This window comes from Malaya genurostris, chromosome 3, assembly GCF_030247185.1.
Source record: "Malaya genurostris strain Urasoe2022 chromosome 3, Malgen_1.1, whole genome shotgun sequence".
NCBI lineage: Eukaryota > Metazoa > Arthropoda > Insecta > Diptera > Culicidae > Malaya > Malaya genurostris.
Window position 1 is genome coordinate 275,920,563 of NC_080572.1, and position 20,278 is coordinate 275,940,840.

Consider the following 20,278-nt stretch of genomic DNA (forward strand, 5'->3'; position numbering starts at 1 on the left):
AAGAATTATTCATGTACATGTAATAATTTTAGATACAGCAAGCAAATAAACAATTCATGGAAATACAAAAAATGGTGTTATTATTAAATATCCAAGTATCTCAAGAACAGCTACTTTTAGAAAAAAAGGATATCATGAACAAATTTATTTCCTTCAACCTGTAGAATAATATTCTACTGTTTAAATGATTATCTTTCAACGAGAACTTGAAATTTCGAATATATCTGTAAATTGTTTTAGCTGTAACTTCTTCATTTTTCAAAAGGCATGGATGGGATAGCCATCAATCTGTAGGTTTAATAAGATCGATTACTTCTTCCTGAACGCCATTTTTGTACAATTAACGGTTTCCGAGTTACAACGATTTGAAAAAGGCAATTTTCGTGATATGCAAAAATACATACGCCCTTTTTAAAAATCAGTCGTGAGTCGGATTGACCTCTCCGTCGGTTCAAAACTAATGGTTTGTCATACTGAAGCCATGTGCAAAGTTTCATCCAAATCGGAGAAGGTCGATTCTGATTTTGTCACTTTTTTGTCTACTCATTTCTGGATTTGCTCTATAAGCAATTTATTAAAAATTAGTTCGAAAAATGTCCAAGAAATTTCTCAGTGTGTATTACAGAAATGAGGTAGTGCCGTTTCTTGTACAATATATTTTGTAGCGATGTGCGAGCGCTCACGAGCCATTCATTTGAATCGAGTCGTACCAATGAGCGAACGAATCACGGCTCTTCAAAATTGAACCGCGGCATTCGAAAATTGGCTTTCAACATTGAAATGTTCATTCTTAGAAAAAATGAAATTTAAATTCAAGCGTACATCTTCCGCTAAATTAGGTTTGAAGTTAAAGATATGATTTATCTTTATATGCTTTGAATTGTAAGTTTAAGTGAATTACCACACTCCTTTTGCATCTATAGAGGCGTAATTTTATACGATTCTTTCTTAATGTGTAGCCAAACTACGAACCAACGTTGCCAGGTGTACTAATTTCTTGGTATTTTTTATGATTTTTTTACCTCTATACCGTAATACAGATATGTTCTTCTTAAATACAGTTCATTTTAGGTTTGGCACAAATAGATTTTTGCGGTGAATACAGATTTTTGAAAGAAAAATGACCTGGCAACGCTGCTACGAGCCGTGTTTCATCTCTCAAATTCTAACAATTGTGGCTAGTGTAGTCTGAGTCCTCGGTCAGAGCTAATGATAGGCGGAAAATAATAACAAAATGAATCTAAATTTATTCACTATTTTCAAATTTTCAGGAATTCTTGCAACATTGGATTGGAAAAATGACAAGCGTATGCAACTATGTAGTGAAAACCGCTGAAATGTTACCGCAGAGACGGGACTCGAACCCGGTTCTAACTTCTAACCGAAGAAATTGTTCGCCCTTCAAATGAAAACACATGAAGACATAGCCTAATTGACTAGAAGAACCAAGCATGCTTCGCAATACTTGGCCGCCACGTCATTCAATTATAGTCCTATCTCTATGAAAACACATCCGACAGAATTTGTTGTGATGATATTATATGATGATAATTATATAGCAAATAGCACACGGAAAGACCGAAATCAGCATTTTGGCGAAAAAATTAGTTGATTTTCTGATTTTATTTGCTACTCAGCCATTGTAGACTAGCTGGCGCACCTTCTTCAGACGTTTTTTCATTAAATTCCGTACAGACTTTATGGCGACAAGTTTTGACACTTTTTTCTAATCTTTTTCGAACTGTTGAATGGTTTCCGGCAGCCGAGACTTGTTTCCTAAGATGTGCCTTCGTTAATGCCCAAAATTCCTCAATTGGTCGAAGTTGTGGGCAATTTGGTGGATTCATGTCTTTTGGGACGAAATTGACATTTTTGGTAGTATACAATTCTACCGTTGATTTCGAGTAGTGGCAAGAAGCAAGATCTCGCCAGAAGACAAGAGGGTCCTTGTGGCTTCGAATCATGGGTAGAAGTCGTTTTTGTAAACATTCCTTGATGTATATTTCGCTGTTCATTGAAGTAGTGGTGATGAAGGGTTTCGAAATCTTACCGCAGCTACAAATTGCTTGCCAGACCATAGCTTTCTTACCAAATTTTTCGACTTCAATCGATATCTCGGACTGGTTTAACACTTGCCCTTCTCGCGCCGTATAATATTGTGGTCCCGGCAAGGTGTTATTTTCACCGAACTTCCTGATTGCATTTCGCATGGCTTTTTCACTTACTTCTTCTATTTTTGCTATCTTTCGCATTCCGCGTTCTGTGCACCATTTGTACACAATTTCTCGACTTTGTTCTGCTGAAAGTCAACGCATTTCGAAGCAAACTAATGAAAACGAATAAACAACTGCACAAGTGGTTAGATAAGAGTGTAAACAACAGGACACAGCCATGAAAATTGACAGATTCTGAACCATTGCGAAATGGCAGCGGTTTTTGGTTGCGTCCATACTTTCTGGGACAGTCTTTAATATAAAGATAATATTTGTTGAAATGGTTATTCTTTAAGTTGAATTCACCAATTAAACGTGCTGTCATTTTTTAGCTAAGGCACACTTCATTTCCATTCAACTAATTTTTTAGTTGAATTAGACAAATAAAACGTTGTTTTCAACCAACATAAACTGTTGAATTGGCTTGTGAAATTTGCAGCAATATGGCTTGTTGTCTTAGGTGTTTTTTTAGTTGAAATAGTTAAACTATCAGGGTGTTCACTGTGATAGAATAAGGTAGAAGACCAGGATAATACAAGCTCAAAATTTGTTTTGGAACTGTTAGTTAATGACAGTAGCTACAGAATATAAAGTTTCACTCATATAAAATAACTCTATATATATCTCTCGCGGTAACCGGCTGCCTAAAGATTGTCCTCGCGTACCAAAGTACGATTGTAACTTTTGGAAGTATTTTGTGATTAATTTATGTACGTAAATTTAATGATGCCCGGAAGATGCATGAATAAACCTTCGAAACGTCGGCCGTGAACGTGAAATAAATATTTTCAAAGCAATGAATGACTAAAAAATCATATATATTACACTTTGCAATCGTTTAACACCAATGAATAATGAAACAAAAATAAATTATATGAAGTGATAGTAAGAGGTTTCGTTTCACTGCTAGGTGAATAGAGTATGTTTATGTGATAAAATTAGCTCCAAGATAGAAATGATGTCCTATTTATTATTATTATTATTATTTGAATAGAACTCTGCTAAGTAATCTGATTATGTACTGATCAGAGTGACATGGAATAGTTGCCCGTTATTGATCAGCTACATATGTCTAAGTTTATTCATTGAAACCTATTAAAAAATGTGTTCCATTCATCCAGTAGTGAGATGATACCTTTTTTATTGATGCCCCAAAAATTGTAACTAGAAAGAATGGAAACCGATTGCTTTATTAATATAAAAAGGACAAAATTTTTATCAAAATAAACAGGACAATTTCAATAAATATACATATTGTTTTGAATATATATGAGTTATATGAAAATTTAGTTTTTTAGTGGTTGTAATAGACAATGTTATCAGAAGAAGTGCGGCTTTCTCAGTCAAATGAAAATAGGCAAACGATTTGTTTATAAAATTGCCCGACGTTTCGGCCGTTTTTGACGGCCTTTTTCAAGGGAAGTTTGGTATAACTCCAACGTTGGGATGTCTGTTGTCTATTTACGGTAACATATATAAAATAAACTATGAGCGTTGAAGCACTTTTCATCGGATAGCACTATTGCAACAGAGTTTTGTGTATCCAGTGAATATGATGATGGAAAAATGATCTGGCAACGCTGCTTGTAGTAGAAAATATTGAAAATCGATCTAATTATAAGAATGAATTTAAAGATAACGCAGAATTTGCAATATTAGGTTTAACGTGTCACAATCGAACAATTATGTTGCCAAAAAGGAACCGTGCTAAAAACAAATCGAGCCAAAGTACCATACTGAAGAGTACTATATTCAATTTTCAATCACTCAGCAATGATGGCATTGAAAATTGAGTCAAATTATGATTGCAAGCATCATTTCATCATTGAACTCGAGATGGTCGGATTTCGAGTATTTGTCCAACGGTTACGAGTCGGGGTCGGGTTTCAGGTTCGGGTCGAGTATGGGTAAAGACTTTTGTTTTTTAGCGTACGGGTACGGGTTGGGTTCGGGTTTGTTTTCCTTTTTGATCGGGTACGGGTCGGGTTCGGGTTTCAGAAATTACTGATCCGATCATCCCTAATACACACACAGACATTTTCTCAGTTCGTCGATCTGAATCGAACTTCGTATCTCGGGAAAGTTGCTCAAAGTTTATGCGAATTCTATACTTATTTTTTATATCTATAAAAAAAGTTAAAAAACAATCAATTCTGTGGGAAATGCTCCTCCGCTATTGAATAATAAATTGACAGTAATTGAATTTGCTAACAAATTTTTATTCTTTTCGTTTCAGGTATGTCCTACTGTAATTTATAAAAGGTCTAATTATTCGGTAAGCGACTAGCTTAAGCATAAGTTTCTCTAATCAAATCATGTATTGATAATGGAAACCCTCAAAAACTTGTAACAAAACTATTTTTCAATACCGTATAAGTACAACATACGCTTTAAAGCAAAAGAAAAAAAATGAGCTCCTGTATGACTTCCCTTATTAAACTTTCAACACAGAATCAACCCTTTTATAATTGAACCCATCCAGGCAGCTGCCTTCGTCCGACAAACAGTCCACTAAACCCATCTCAATAGCGCCGTGTACGTGCCCGGAACAATGCCATTCCACGCCACCGACAAACACCGGCTTCTGCTGAAAGGCTTCAAAACTTTAAGATACCCACTTTCCGGTGCAGGATTCCTCTCGTCGGTGGCCTTTGAATGTAGCGCCCTTTGCGCGATGAGCGTGAAGAAAGAAAGAAAAAAAAACAATCGCAAAATTCAAACGCCAGAAAAAGAAAAGCAAATCGCACTACTCGGAGAAAAAAAAACACACAGAACAGAACAGAACGTTACAATATGTTGCTCACAGTAAGCGCAACAGTGCAAGCATAGCATAGCAAGCGGGGAGGGAAATGCATAATTCACAACAACAGAAAAGAGAAAAAAACAAACAAAATACAACAGAACAAATTAAACCGAAGCGGGCGAGCAAGCAATCCCGAAAGCAACAAACGGAAATAACAATCAGACCTCTGCCTCAGCCTGCTGGGCTGTGGCGGCCTTGACGAAGGCGGAAAGACGGAGTTCCGACGGTAGGAAAAACAACAGCAAATAAAACGCTTAGGCAAAGTGCGCGCTTGGTCCATTTTTATGACCATTTCACACTTTTTCCACTGGGGCAGGGCATGCGAGGCGGCGGCGGAAGCACACGGAACTTGAATTACCGGACATGGTAAACTAAGACGGATGTCGAGTGAGCGCAAACTAGATAGTACGAGAGGTACGAGAGAAGTGTCGACGTGTACAAAATCTACGGGGTGAGAAACCGGCAAGTGCCATCACTGGAAGTACTAAAAACACTCACCCAACAGCTGCAAAGGATTAGTAGGCTAGGATAGGAATGTCTACTCTAGCGGCAAAGCATACACAAACGGCAGAAAGCTTTTGCGAAGAAATGAGAGCCTGAAAGCACGGGAGAGAGAGAGAGTGAGAGTTTTTGCAATTTTCCGAACGTGGCTTCGATCTAATGCGCTCAGAGAGATTGAGTGGGAGAGCTTTCTACGTTCTACGAAAACATAAACAGTGCATCGAAAGTGTGCTTTCGACGATTCTGAAACAGGGTTGAATTCTCTCCCTTCGGGTAAACCGGTTTAATTGTATTCTATTTTCGTATAACGACGGATAACAAGGTGTCTCGAATGGGTGTCTTCGCCGTACAGCAACTTAATTACGAGCGCGTGTTGCAATAATGTATTAGACTTTTGATTGGCATAGCCAAGGCCTGAAGTTTAGGTACTGTCAGTGTTGGAAAAAATAAATAATAGAATTTCGAAAATCACTGTCACTGAAAGTTTTCGCGTCATTTTCAAACAATAAAATCATCGTTCAGAAAACTCCCTAAAGAAAAGGTCACTACTGTTTTTTTGCAAACGTGATTCTGGTTGAAACTGATCTCACATGGCATAAAATCAGTTGTACTCGGTTCACTAGCAAACATTCTCAAACAGAAGATTTTTGGGAAATGAATTTTCAAGACATGATGAATATATTCACCCATGAACAAAACTGTTCAGTGAGCGACCAATTCAAACGCTGCGCTCAATGTTCGAGACATACAAAATGCTTCGCTTCTATTACTTCCATAAATGAATTTCATGTTAAATAGCGATTTATTGGGTACAATCTAAATAGTGCAGTGTAATCAACTAGCTGGAATAAGAACAACTTTTCAGCTATAATCACTATTTGGAATGATGAAAAAACTCAGATGCACATAAATTGAGCGTCATATTTCACACAATTTTATGTTCAAGAACATGTAAAATTGTGTGATTTGAGAGTTACATGCCTTTAAATCGAATGGAATAAAAATCAAAAGATCGACAGCAATAGCGCGACTTGAACCGAAAAACGTTAGCACGCCAGTTAGTCGACTGAGCCACAGAAGCACGTATCGGTATCAGCTTAATGATTATTTGATACATATATATCCAAACAGTAGGACTTGGTAGCCGAGGGCAAATTACACTCGGAGCCAGTAAAATTCAGTACGAATGGAATATTGCGTCATTTGAAAAGTTAAGTAGTTATAAATTGTATCGTTTGTAAAATTCATAATTTATTTCTGTGAATCTTCAGGTCTGAATGTTAGATGTAAACTCCGACCCTGAACTTTGGAACTGATTCATGAACCTGAATTCAATTCCTACATTTAGTTTTAGAGTGTAATTCTAAATTCGGAACTTAGATTCTGGAACTAGGTATTGGAATTGAATTCAATTCCTTTATTCAAGCTGGGAATTCAAGTTCGGAATTCAGTAGAAATGAGTTCAGTTTTATAATTCAAGAACTAAGTTTTTATCAACTAAATTTTTTATCTGGACTAAAGTACTTAACAGTTGGAATCCAAGGATGAATTCCGCAAATCAGTTATTTTTAAAATCATTATAATATTCCTAAAGAAATAAGCAAAGGCTTACCCTACTGGGTATATAAATCCACGTAAACATTGTTTGTTGTGTTTTTTTACTTTCATTTGTTCCATGTTGTATATTTGTATGGTAGAATATGTTTGTCGCCAATAAATCGTACTTTAGTATAGATGGACCGTTGCAATTCTGGAAAATTCGCACAGACATTATTTGGCCATTTGTCAACAAGATCTTCAATCTAAGGAAATTATTTTTCGATGAAATTGTTGTTCTTTTATGAAAAAAACACCCTTTGTATCTAGATAAAATTCAGGAATTTGTATCTAGATAAAATTCAGGAATTTTGAATGGCATTTTTGAAGCTTTTATTGGAATATGTGCACATTTGCTGATCGCGACGAACAGATTCGAAAGGTATGTGATACTCGGCTCGCCAGGCATCGATTTAAAAAATCAGTTTTAACATATGCATATGCTTACAATGCTGCTGCATCGAAACTTTTGTAGACATATTTTTCCAAAAAGTCATTATAATTCTTGAAAAATCATTCAACATTTTTTCTGTGTTATGAGATTCAACATCACAAGATTTTTGACGTAGGACTACGTTTTTCTCAACTATGCTCATCTGGGAGCATTTACAAAATTTCACAACACACAAGTGTAACGAAATTACTCCAGATTTTATTTCTTAATAACTTTTTTCCTGTTTAAGTGTTTAATATTGTTTGAATAGGGAAAGAATAAATCCAAGCACGAAACATCAAAACCGAGTCTATAAATTTACCCTGTAGGACGTTTGCTAGCTTCATTCTATGATAATTCATGAACGGAAATACATCGAGTGCACATGCTGATATCTAGGGCAAGACAGTGGGACAACATTCGGTATTATTCAACTGGCGCTTCAATTAATGGCGAATCTGAGGTTCTGTTCCTCAAGCCTAAACGCAGAAAAAAACTAGTTTTTCTATGAACATTTGCTGTTGGACGATTGCAGTGTGAGTTTCGCTTCAAACAAGAGCAATTGCTTCATCCAGTTGCTGGTCATTTGTATTGGAGAAATAAAATACGGAGAGTGGACAACGATAGGGAACATTATACAAAATCACCTATTCAAATGGCTCTAAATGTTATCTAAAGAACTATTAAGATTACTCTATCGCAAATTGAAGGTAAGAATCATCACTTTAGTGGGAAGTTTGTTTACTTTTGTGCACTTTTTGCAGTGCGAAGTTCGCCCCAAACGAGCGCAAATAAAACTAGTATTTGGCTGCTTCGCGTTCGAGAAAAAGATTCGAAAAGTGTTTAATATCGTAGTGAATTTCATAATTTGGCCCTTCAGAATGTCGGAAATGGATCCCGTATTGTACGACTTGTGTCACGATTATATTGATGGAAAGATTTCTTCTAGGTAATGCCTAAAACTTACAAATGACATGGAATGGCGCCCTACTTCCTAAAACACAAACGTAATCATCCGTATCCAAATAGTCATATCCAAGCCTTCAGAGCCACTAACGATCCTTATCAGGACCCCGAAAGTAAACTGAATGTGAACAACTAATTTAGAAAAATGTACTAAACTGCCGCTCTAATTCCTACCTATCCAGATGTGTTTTAGATATGTTTTCAGTCATCCACGAACTTCTGTGAGAACCAAGCCTTAGAAACCGCACGAACAATCCGCAGCTTATGCATAATTTTTCAATGCTGTTAGTTCCTGATCAATCCAACAATATGTACCCATTATCAGAAACGGTGAATGCACTGAATTCATCAAGCGGTTAGTCCTTCTAGTTCACCTTGCCAGGTGCTTGTATATGAGAGCGATTAACATTGTTTGTTCTGAAAGTTTGAATGGGAATATTGTAGTCATAAATTCCAGAAAAATACTTTCAGTGTGGCAAAACTTCATTTCAATTGAATAAGTTTAGATGAAAATGAAATTTATGGCCGTTTTCTGTCGGCGTATCCATTTGAAATTTTTTGCCATACTGAAATGAAGCTTCCAGAATTTATCGTCAATTGAACAACCGTACCTAGTCTAGTCACTTGAAGTTCTGCTTACTCAGTCTTCACTGTTGGTAGTGAGCAAGTTTAAATGAATAGGCATGGACATCGATAACCAAAACTCTCTCCGGCCAGAATTATAAATAGAGGGTGACACCGGCAAGTTTGAATCGATAACTTCCGACTGTTTGAAATGTATTGAGATGTGTTCCAAAGTATTGAAAATTAAAACTGAAAGAGGGAGCAATTAATTTATGTTTATATTGTAATCGATATATCAGTTATCATGACTGGTTTACCATTCATCCATTATCTTGAACCAATTTAAATGTTTACATGAACCTCATTTGAAGACTGCTCTCTCATTCAATTGTAAGAGATACTTTATTTTAAGAGATCAACTGACGGTGGTAGTTAAACTGAGCTTCGATTGGAAGAGAAACGAATGAAGAACTGAATGCTACCCGTTGGGTAAGTCAGCGAAGGTTGTGTGTTAGAATGTAAAGTTTACTGCAGTAGAGTGATCACCAATGTGTGCCACATTTTCAATTGAATTGAATGAAGTTCTAAGTACTGACTCTTTTTCTTCTACTTTCTACTGCATAACGATAAGCCTAAAACAGTGCTCCCAATTTTGTTATCGGTTACATTAGTAGATCTTAACTCCTGACGTAGTACTCTTTCGCTTAGATAAGAGCTAAGCTATTTTACAAACAGTCTCAAAACGCTTAGTCGAGACAATTTAGACTACTGCTGCAATATCGTAAGGTCCCACAGACTATGACTATTTTAGCCTATTAGCCGAAATTCATTGCTGGATTTCTTGAAGTTTTCCCTAGTTTCTGAAGAACGCCAACGATGGTGAACGAGAAGACGAGAATTTGCCCACAGAGGAGAAATTGGTCACTTTACGAAAGGCAAATTAGAGTTGAGCCACTCCAACAACAGATATCTAAACTGCAGAGCGATATCATCCTCATGGTCGAGCTCCTTTAAAGGTTCCCAATTAAAATTTAGAAGAAATTATATCAAAGCATCAACATCTATTTCTCTATTATGCAACTCTCTAGGTTCATTCAGAACAGCAGATCGATTGATTGTGAATGAAATTGTTAAAGTCGGGTGATGAAGGTCAACGGATAATAGGAGAGCGATGGTATTATTCACATTTAAAAGTGGCTCGAAGGACCAAAAACTTAATCGAGAAATACTAGTAGAGTTTTGCCGAGAGTGGAGGCTACCTTCAAGCCTCTTGTGCAGCAGGCTTGATTGATATGCAAAAAAAAACATCACAGAAACCACAACGCCTAGGCTCGAGATTTGTAAGTTTAATAATTGTTTGCGTTTACGTCTGTTCACCGGTTTATGTTGACACGTTAGGTTGCGTTATAAGGTCAGCATGAACTGCTAACGCACTGATGAACCGAACGCGAGACTGAGAAATGCATGTTTAAACATTGTTACAAAATTGTCTCAAAATTATCCCAAAATTGTTAGAAAATTGTCACGAAATCGTTATGAAATTGTCACAGATTTTCGCGAATATTACGCCAGCTCGAACAAATATTAGCTTGCATTGAATGAAATTTTCTTGGCATAGTCTAAAAAGTCTAGAAAAGGGCCAAACTTTTGTATAGACTTATTTTTAAATAGTTGTCAAAAAATGATGAACCAAATGCAAAAAATCAGTTAAATTTTCGAATAAAAATACTGATCGTTTCAAATTTAAAATTTTACTCAGCAGTTAATTTGGAGAACTTAAAAAAACAAAAAAAGAATTGTTACTATTTAGGCTTTAGCCCTTCTTAAAACAAAATGCAGAATCAGAGATGCCATTCATACAGATTTATCTGTATTGTATAGATTTTTGCGTTCGCGTTCGTTAAATCAGATTACAGATTTTCTAAATTTAATACAGATTCGTAAAGGTTCATAAAAAGTGAGAAATAAAACGTTAGACTTTTCTTTCTGAGTATCTATTAGTATTTGATTGCAGTACTTCTTTAAAAGTTTATTAATCAACGGACAAATCACATGTTAAAATGGAAATCTTTTGTGCAAATGTTTGATGATGAACACTGATAAACATTTATTTTAAAATTTAAAACCAATTTGAATTTGATTTGAATTCGAATCATTTTATTAGTGAAAACAGATAGAGCAGATACATATTTTCTATGAAAATATCTGGCATCTCTGTGCACAGCCGATGAAACACACACATTTAACAGTGTTATGGTGACGTATAACGGAAAGAAACCAGTGCCACTAGATTTGCCACAATGGTTATTTGATTAGTATTTAACACGCTCTATTTGGTAATATTAGAATCCGAAACAGTTTTATTTATATATAAATATCAATGATATAATTAAACTAATGTCACGGATACCAAAAAATACTTGTTGATGATAATTTAAAGAAGACAATAGAAATTTTTTTATTTAACGTTATGAGAAAACTTGGCAACCTTGCGATACGAAATGAGATGAAAACAAAGCGCAATCAAGTGAATTAAGTGCAAATTTTCATCTCATATTTTCATTGCTTTTATTGCTTATCAGGTAATTTCAGAAATCTTTAATTGTTGAATAAACAAGTGGAAAGTGAAAATTACTAGCTATAAAATCGAAAATTACTAGCTGAGACAAATCGATTAGTAGATAATCAGAAACATGATGAATTGGAAAACTTCAGACGAAAGTTGTTCCTAAATCAAAAAGTGAGTTTTTTTTAATGAAAAAAGCGATCGTTGAAGGTTTTTTTTTAACTATTTTTTTCAATTGGAAAGTGTGGTCAAACCTAGAATAAATGTTTTAAAACGTTCCACAGTTTTGTTCAGGTACGTTTAAAGATATGATTAATGTTCAAAGTTATGAGGTGAAGGAAATTGGAGCTGAGATGAAATAGGGAGCCCTTACCCTATAACGATTAAAAATAACCCTTCTCTAACATGCGAAAAAAACTTATGCACAGTACAAAAGTATACAAAGTCGAACTTAACGAAAAATAGTTTCAAACAACTATGTACAACTAGAGTGTAGAATGTAGTCGTTGTGGCAAAAGATAGATAGCTTACAGATTTGACTAATTTCGTTACTTGTCTCGCTGATCGGTACAAAAGTGTCGAGTAAACGATTTCTTTTGTCCGACCTTCAAACTAGTTTATTTATTTTGATTCATATCGCCGACCACTGAATACCGGTCCTAAAAAAAATTAAACCTCTCAAGTAAGCTACAAGCTTTCGTTTGTGTTTGTCGATCCGGTAGCACTGGTTTCCACCAAGCAGCGTGCTGTTTTTTGTGACAGCTACAAGAGAACATCGTAGGAAAGCTTTCCACTTTTTCTCTCAGAACCCAAAACGAAAAGCTTTCACTCTCACGTCCAACCGAAGCTCTCTCTCTCGGCTTGTTTATCGTCGTCGCACGTTGTGGTTTCATCCCTGAGAGCAGGAATTCGAACCGATAGTGCTCCCAGAGTGGTAGCAGAAGTAGCAGCATAAATTACGCCGCCCTTTGGATTACCAAAGCTTCCTGCCTCGTCAGACTAACCCCAGTACGGGTGATGACTGTGGCGGTGGCTCTGGCACTCGTTTGCTCGTGTAAACAGTAAGGGAAGGTACTTTTCACAGTTAGTCCAAGACCGTTACCGTGTGAACATTGCTTTGACCTGCCTATCCTCCGTTGGCAGAATAGTAGTACACACTCACACACACACACACTTAGCTTAGAATAGCCGGAGTGCGGTGCGAGTTCCAGTGTGTCCTCCCTTTCGAACACTATCCCGCCGTCCCTTCTGCCAAACAGTGCAAATAAAAAAATTAATTAAATAATTAAAAAAAAAATGGGAACAACAATTTTTTTCAAACACCAAAAATAATCGACCAAAAATGAAATTCAGTGCCAGTTGAATGTGATCCGTTCTCGTTGTGTGACCGTGGAAGTGAATTAGTGTGAAAATTTAGAAAATTCTCGATTGTGATCTCAAATGCAATTAGAAAGCAATATAATTGTGGATGCGCTTCGTGGTGGGCCGAGGCCGCAATATGCGTCGAAAGGTGGCGCGTGTTGGCAGTGACAGTGGAAACCATCATTCGGATAACCATCGCCATACCTGTGGTTCGATTGTTCCGGAATACAGAAGCAACAACAGCAAACATCAACGTCAACGAATTTCACTGGCAGCCGGATTCTGCCGCAGTGGTTCAAGTGCAGGATGCCTCTCGGATAAAAGTGGTACCCATCAAATCGATTCGTTCCTCCAACCGGACCCGACAATCCGGTGCGGTCCTGCGGCGGTCCCCGTCACCGGTGACGATTCCCAGTGGTACAACGGTGGTTGTGGCGGCAGTTGCCGGGAAAGTTGGTGAAAAGTTTGCCTGCCGAAAGGCACAGCAATCCATCCACAGCTCGTGTGTGCGTGTGTGCATCCGCTAGTGACTGCGGTAGCTGTGCTCCGTAAGCGTGGAACAAATTAACGTCGGTTGCTGGCAGCAGCCGGTGCTTGGGTCAGCGCAAGGGATTATGGCAGGAACCAGTCGGCACTCATCCTACAATTGTTTAACCTCATGGGACTCCTACGATAAAATTCCAAGGTACGGGGGAAATTCCGATTTTTACTACGATTTGAAGATTTATGTTTGAGCAAAAAGTTGAGGATGTCAGCGACATTTAGCAAACCGATAATTTCCATGAAAACTGAAAACAAGGCATCGTAGTTAATAGGACGTCGAATTGTGATCTTTAAAAGAGTTGTTCGTATTTTTTATTGATTTATTTCCCCTATCACATGAAAATCGAAAAGTCCGAACACGAAATCACTAGTGATCGAAAAAAGATGGCATCAAAATAGACGGAGAAGAGAATGGTACCATCGCCTACTGCTATTAGTAGACTCACGTAAGAGGTTAAAATCACCAATGGCGGGTTGATGAGAAAGGTTACGATTACAGAGCCTACTTAGGTTAGTTTTGGTTTTCTATCGTATTCAATTCGGATCTATCGATATGATGTGATGCAAGAGAAGCATTTCAAGCTAAGTTATTTCAGGTATGAAATTTCGCTTAAAAGCAGAGTTAGTTCTGTTGAAAAACAAAAACAACAAGTGAAAATATTTCTCGTAATATATTTTTAACCCAGTTAGGTGATGAACTTATCACAAAGTAATAATAAAAAACGCCTAGATCGTTGATCAGTCTCGAGTACAATAAACAATTGAACAGCTAAAACAGCTAAGCCAAATAAACCAATACAGATAATAGAGAAATCATAGTAAATGTCATCTCTTTCAGTGCTAAACATTTCGACAGGATTCATTTTGTTTCATAGAAGTTGTACTTGATGTAAGTCGAAAGTTCGAAAACACCAACTTCGAAATTCCGATTCGAAACCGCGAGATCGTTGAAATTAGCTAAATCGGTCGTCTTCTGCGTTTAAATTCGTTTTTTTTTCGATTAGTTTGCAAAAAAACTTCAGAATAGCGCAAGGTATTTGCAGCTATTGACAACAACTTTCTTGAGGTTTTCTATTCCGCCCATTTGAAAAATAGTGGGCAATAATGAAACAGGTAGACTACTTGGCAACTACAAAGCAAAATTTCAAGCGACATTTTAACTCATTAAAATTAATGTTCGAATCGCCCTAGAAAACATTGAAAAAGTCATAAAACTCTTAAGCGCCAAAGCCTAGCTACATACCATTTTCAGCAAAATGATGGTTTCAATTGAGTCCAATAAGTGTCTCATATATCATTCATTCGAAAAATGATAAACAACAAAACTACCGACGAAAATAAATTTTTTTCTTAACAATTTGATTTAATTTATTCACAAAAACACTGATCCGATTGATTTTTTTAACGATTATTTCTAGAAGATGGCTGAACAGATTTTGAAAGGGCTTGTCGTCTTATAGCTAATTCCTAAATATTATTTGGATTCAAGATCCGGTTCCGGAATTATGGAGTAAAATGTGCAAAAAATGTGAAAATAAGTGCACCAACTTTTCTCGGAGATAGCTAAATCGATTTTCACAAGCTTAGATTCAAATGAAAGGTCTTATCGTTTCATACAAAATTCCTAAATATTATTTGGATCCGACTTCCGTTTCCGGTTTTATGGCGGAAAATGTACAAAAAAGTGTTTTCTTTTCTCGAAGATGGAACCGATTTTCACCAAGGCTGTGAACCATTTCGCGGTTAATTTTAACTTTTGGTTAAAATCTGACACTCAAGTGGTTAATTTGATGTTGTCAAAAATAACCCTGCTCGAGAGCATGGTTATTTTTGACAGATCGATGGTTATTTTCCAACACTGAAAAAAATTTTGCAATGAAAATTCTAATATTAATTCTTCAGTTGAAAATATTTCCAGTGGTAAATAAACCCAAATAACTTTCCGTCTGTCAAATTTTGAAATGGGCCGCAGTTTTAGTTAAATTTAACTACTCGACACAAAATAACCACTCAAGTGTCAGATTTCAACCAAAAGTTAAAATTAACCGCGAAATGGTTCACAGCCCAAATAAGATTAAAATGTCAGGTCTCATGATCCCATAGAAAGTTCCTGAATTTCTTCTTGATTCGATTTCCGATTCCGGAATTATAGGATAAAGTATGTTAAAAGTTGCATGCCATCATTTAAGGTGAAATGTAGCGTCATAAAATGCGCGCAAATTTTTATCCGATTTAGTTGAACGAACCGTCGCACAGTGGTCCAAAACTGGAAAAAGGCGGTCAAAAGTCTGTACTGACTTTCTCTGACTTTTAAGAGCTAACGTGTCTTCGAAGAAGTTTTACAAGATTATTTCACGCTTCTTTTGAAAGTGACACCTTAATTTTTGTCAAGGGGGTAGTACCAATTTCGAATAAAAATAATTTTTTTTTTTCACAAAAAAAATTTTGTTTTCTATCTCATTTTGAAGAAAAAAACATTTGAAGTATTTTTGCTGAAGATATAAATAATGTAAAAAAATTATTTTCTGAGATATATTTTAAAAACAGTTTTTTTTTAATTTATCTACGTAGAATCTCCCTCTATTATCTAAGTATCTACTACAAAGTGCGCGTAAACACGCAAAAACAAGCAAGCTCATGCTCCCACGCGCAACTTAAGCAACATGTAGTAATTTTTGTTTTGTTTACTTTTTGACAATTAACAATATTAGAAAAAGTCTAAGTGGCACTCAATGCAATTTTTAGGCCTTTTCAAAGTTAGTTTTAAATATTGAAAATCCGAAAAATTATCAAAAGTTCAATACATATTAAAAAAATGTTTTCCAAACAAAATATGAAAAAGTATTGTAAAAGTACAAACCTTTACGAAGAGATTTCATTTTTAAACGTGTAAATAAATTGAGTTATCGCGAAGCAACACGTTTTTTAAGATGATATATTGATCGTGTGACGCTCAAATAGAGATGTGCGAAACAGCTCATACCGGTGAGCAACTCCGAACCGATCAGCTCACTAAAGAGAGTCGATTCAATGTATCAGCTCATCAGCTCATTTAGATTGAACTGAAGGTTTGTTTCGAGCGCCGTTTTCTTTTGCGCCGTTTTTCTTACTCCGTTTTTCTTTCATATGCATGATCGAAATCATTGATGCACAAAGAACAATGCTATGCGAACTAACTTGTCTGCGAATTATTATTATGTCACATTTGAGAATATCTGCAAAAGTGTCATCCCTGAATGTACCTTAGCCTACTGAGTGAGAGGTAAGATTTCTTATTGACAATGGCTCATTCAATCTGTTAAAGAAGGGTAGATACACATTTGGAAGAACGAACAAAAGCTCATCCACACATTTCTTCTCATTTAGAACTCGCTCTTCAAGAGCCGAAGATCCGTTCAGCTTGTAGCTTGTTTCCACCTTACCAGCAGGGATGCCAGATCATTTTTCAAAAATCTGTGACCAAGCCAAAAACCTGTCTGTGCAAAATCTGTCTGTGCACGTTTCCCTGTTTCCATAATAGCTGATCGGAATCATTTTGGTAAGCAAAAAAAAGGTCTCACTATTTCCTACCGCTCTGTAGTTTTTGGTGCAAACTGTGATCAATTTCCATTATTTGTGATCGATTTCAGAATCTGTGTAGATCTGCGACCATTTTCAGAAATCTGTGAAAATCTGTGCTATTTTTTAAATCTGTGCAAAAGGTTGAAAATCTGTAAAACCCAGATTAATCTCTGAACCTGGCATACCTGCTTACCAGTGCAGTGAACTGGTGAGCTGCGGTTCTTTTAAAAAGAGCTGTGAGCTACCAGCTCACTTTAAAGATTCGATTCACTGGAATAGCTCAGGAGCGGATTGCACATCTCTAAGCTCACTGCAAAAGTGAGTTACAGAAATAGCAAACGCGTGACGCCCTCCGTTCCTTAACCATTCATGGTTTCAGCATGGCCATAGTGAAAATGAATTACACGAGTAGTACTCAGGATATTCTCATTGGAAAATAAGTATCCTATAAGTATTGTACAAGTTTGCTGCCTTAAGTTGCATATTTCGCTTCGGTACAAGGTTCCCTAGGTAAAAATAGGTAAAATGATGTATGAATTTTCCAGAAAAGAATAAACCTATGCATTACCTTCTACATTTATATTATCTACCAGTGATGGCCCAGCACACGAGCCAGCTCTCATACAGTCCGTGTACTGTACCTTTTCAAAAACACGCACACGAAGTCTGAAGCACACGCTCGTGTGCCGTGTTTCTACTAGATCGATAGTCGTATGCTTCGAAGATCCAGCTCGCGATGCTGGCTCATCTGCTGGCTCATGAGCTGGAATGGAGAGCTAGCTCGTGAGCTGACTCATGTGCTAGCTCACGAGCTGAGTTGAGTGTCCGTTGTTTTTTTTTAAATAATATAATATAATTTTTAAGCACACAGTGTCCGCTCTTGTATTGTCTCTTGTCAGTAGGTGGACTACACAAATAGCACACGCTCATGAGTCTGGTTTGAAAAGCACAGCACACGAGTTTAATAGGCACACACTGCAGGTATAGAGCATCTCGTGTGCTGAGCTCGGACATCACTGTTATCTACAACTATTCCAAACAAAGTAAGGATTAAAAAAAACTTGTTATGATTAGAAAACTAGTTTTAAGGGGGTTGTCGTAATTCAATAACTAAAACTAACTTTGAAAAGGCCTAAAAAAAGTTCCATCGAGTTCTACTTAGATTTTTTTTATAGTATTGGGCATATCTTTTCCTATAAATTTTGTAAAAATCAGCTGCATAAAGTTGCATATTTCGCTTCGCTGTAAGGTTTTATGATAAAAAAAAAAAAAAAAAAAAAAGTCAGCTGTCAGTCAGCTTTGAAACCAGTTTCGAACCTAGTTTCAACGCTGTTGAACTGAAAATCGAGTCAGTTTCGAACCTGGTTTTAATATTAGGTTTGCTTAAACCCTCGTTGCTAAGGGCGAAATCAACACAGTTTCGTGAAAAGTGTTTGTTTGATGAAACTACCCTGGGTCAGTTTCAGTTTTCTCAAGCGAAAACGACATAAGAGATTTTCCTTGCATTTTGCTTTCGAATGATTATTGAATTTTAGATTACACGAAGCGCACATAATAAGTGGCAATTAGATATCAATATTCAAGATGGATTGATACTATTTCTCTAAATTGTATACAACATCGTCAATCTACAAGAACTCGATGCCTCTCAATGCATGAACCGTGAAAGATTTTTTCTACATTTTTTGCTCCATCTCATACTTTGAATATTTCACGGCCCTTACCAAAATAGATGCAGTTTTGCGATAATCGACAATAGTAAAATTATTCTATCACAATTATCCACTGCCCGCATAGAATCGGATCGCAAAACGAGAATTGCTTCAGAGCGAATCCCTACCCCAACGTGTTAACCCGTGATGCTCGGAAGGGTCGTCGAGAGAAAATCGTTTTCGCACCGGTGTCCATTCTGTGTTAAATGGGCCATGCAGGTGTTTTGTTTCTGAGATGATATTCGTCTCTCTTTGATGATACTGATTGAATCGGGTGAAGAGTTGCTAGAGAGCGTTCGTTCAAATTGGTAAGTTCAATATCAACTTAAAATGTAAGCGTCGTCTCTCCAAGGTACCAGAAGTTCCTTCGTATCTAAAAATATCCACTTTATTAGAACTCTAAAGTACGTGTGGTACTTTTTGGCAACTTGAACGTACAGAAAACGTTTTTTAAAACATTATCGATGCTTAAAAGCTGTACACATGTTCACATTAATTTTGGGTGATGTTTCTTTTTTTTTTTTGGCTAAAGCGAATGGCTGTCGAATTCCGTTGATTGTAGGTTAAGTTAACCACTTAGTCGTTTGACAATTCTGCTCTCCGAACACATAAATGGGAACAAATTATTTTTGGGCGAGACGAAGTTCGACGGGTCAGCTAGTTTTTAATAGTTCTAAACCTTTGTAGAAGAAAAAAAACTCTTGATCTCTTCAGAAAAAAAGTTATGGTTATATATTTTGTCAAAGTAGGCCATGAACAATTAGGGATAGAATCAAATTACGCGGTATATATTTGTAAATAATTTCTTAAGGTCTGAGGACACAGGGCCACGTGTTGAGTTCTAAATCGACCACGTGGCTCGCTCAATTCCCTTTGCGCATCGTATTTATCTTGTACTCTCTCGTATATGTGCAAACTGTACCGGGTTGCCAGAATACATTTTATTATTTTGATGAGAAGGTTTACCACATTAATCTATCGTATGGGTTGGACATTTTCAGATTCTTTGTGAAATTCTGCTACAAACACTACTCTTCAGTTCAAAAACCATCCCCGTGGGACGGAACAGTAACCGTTTATACATTTCAAAAACCAATTACGGCTCGGCAAAGCAAAATTTCAAAATTCTGAGAATACTTAGTTATGGTAAATTTGATTTCGAAAATTTAAGTGTTTTTGGTTTTTCGAAAATCGGTCTAGTTTTTGAATAATTGATCAAAAAGGCTAATTCCTCCTAGTGGTGTGCTAATGCCTTTCTCTTTCATCGGAACTTTATGTCACATATTCGGTAACATTTCTTAGGCCAAGCGTATCAGTAATAACACATTTGAATGCGAGTACGATTATATTCCCGAAACTCATCGTGCCAGCCATATGATTGTCGAAATCGACCCACAGTCCAATTTTGGTCACGAACGAGCCAAAAATTATTAATATCGGGTAATACATGTACAAGAG

At 36.6% G+C, this 20,278-nt stretch overlaps 1 protein-coding gene across 14 annotated transcripts in view; it reads left to right on the plus strand.

Annotated features, from left to right (window-relative positions):
• Window positions 1-20,278, plus strand: part of LOC131439036 (potassium channel subfamily T member 1) — a 440,000-nt gene that overhangs the window by 235,475 nt on the left and 184,247 nt on the right. For 2 of the 14 annotated variants that reach the window (XM_058609551.1, XM_058609554.1), the window contains exon 1: window positions 13,554-13,689. The exons of the other annotated variants lie outside the window; for them this stretch is intronic. In XM_058609551.1, the coding sequence (XP_058465534.1) occupies window positions 13,619-13,689 (71 nt within the window). In that variant the 5' untranslated portion in view covers window positions 13,554-13,618. Of the gene's footprint in view, window positions 1-13,553; window positions 13,690-20,278 lie in introns of those variants that run through there. 14 annotated transcript variants of the gene reach the window in all.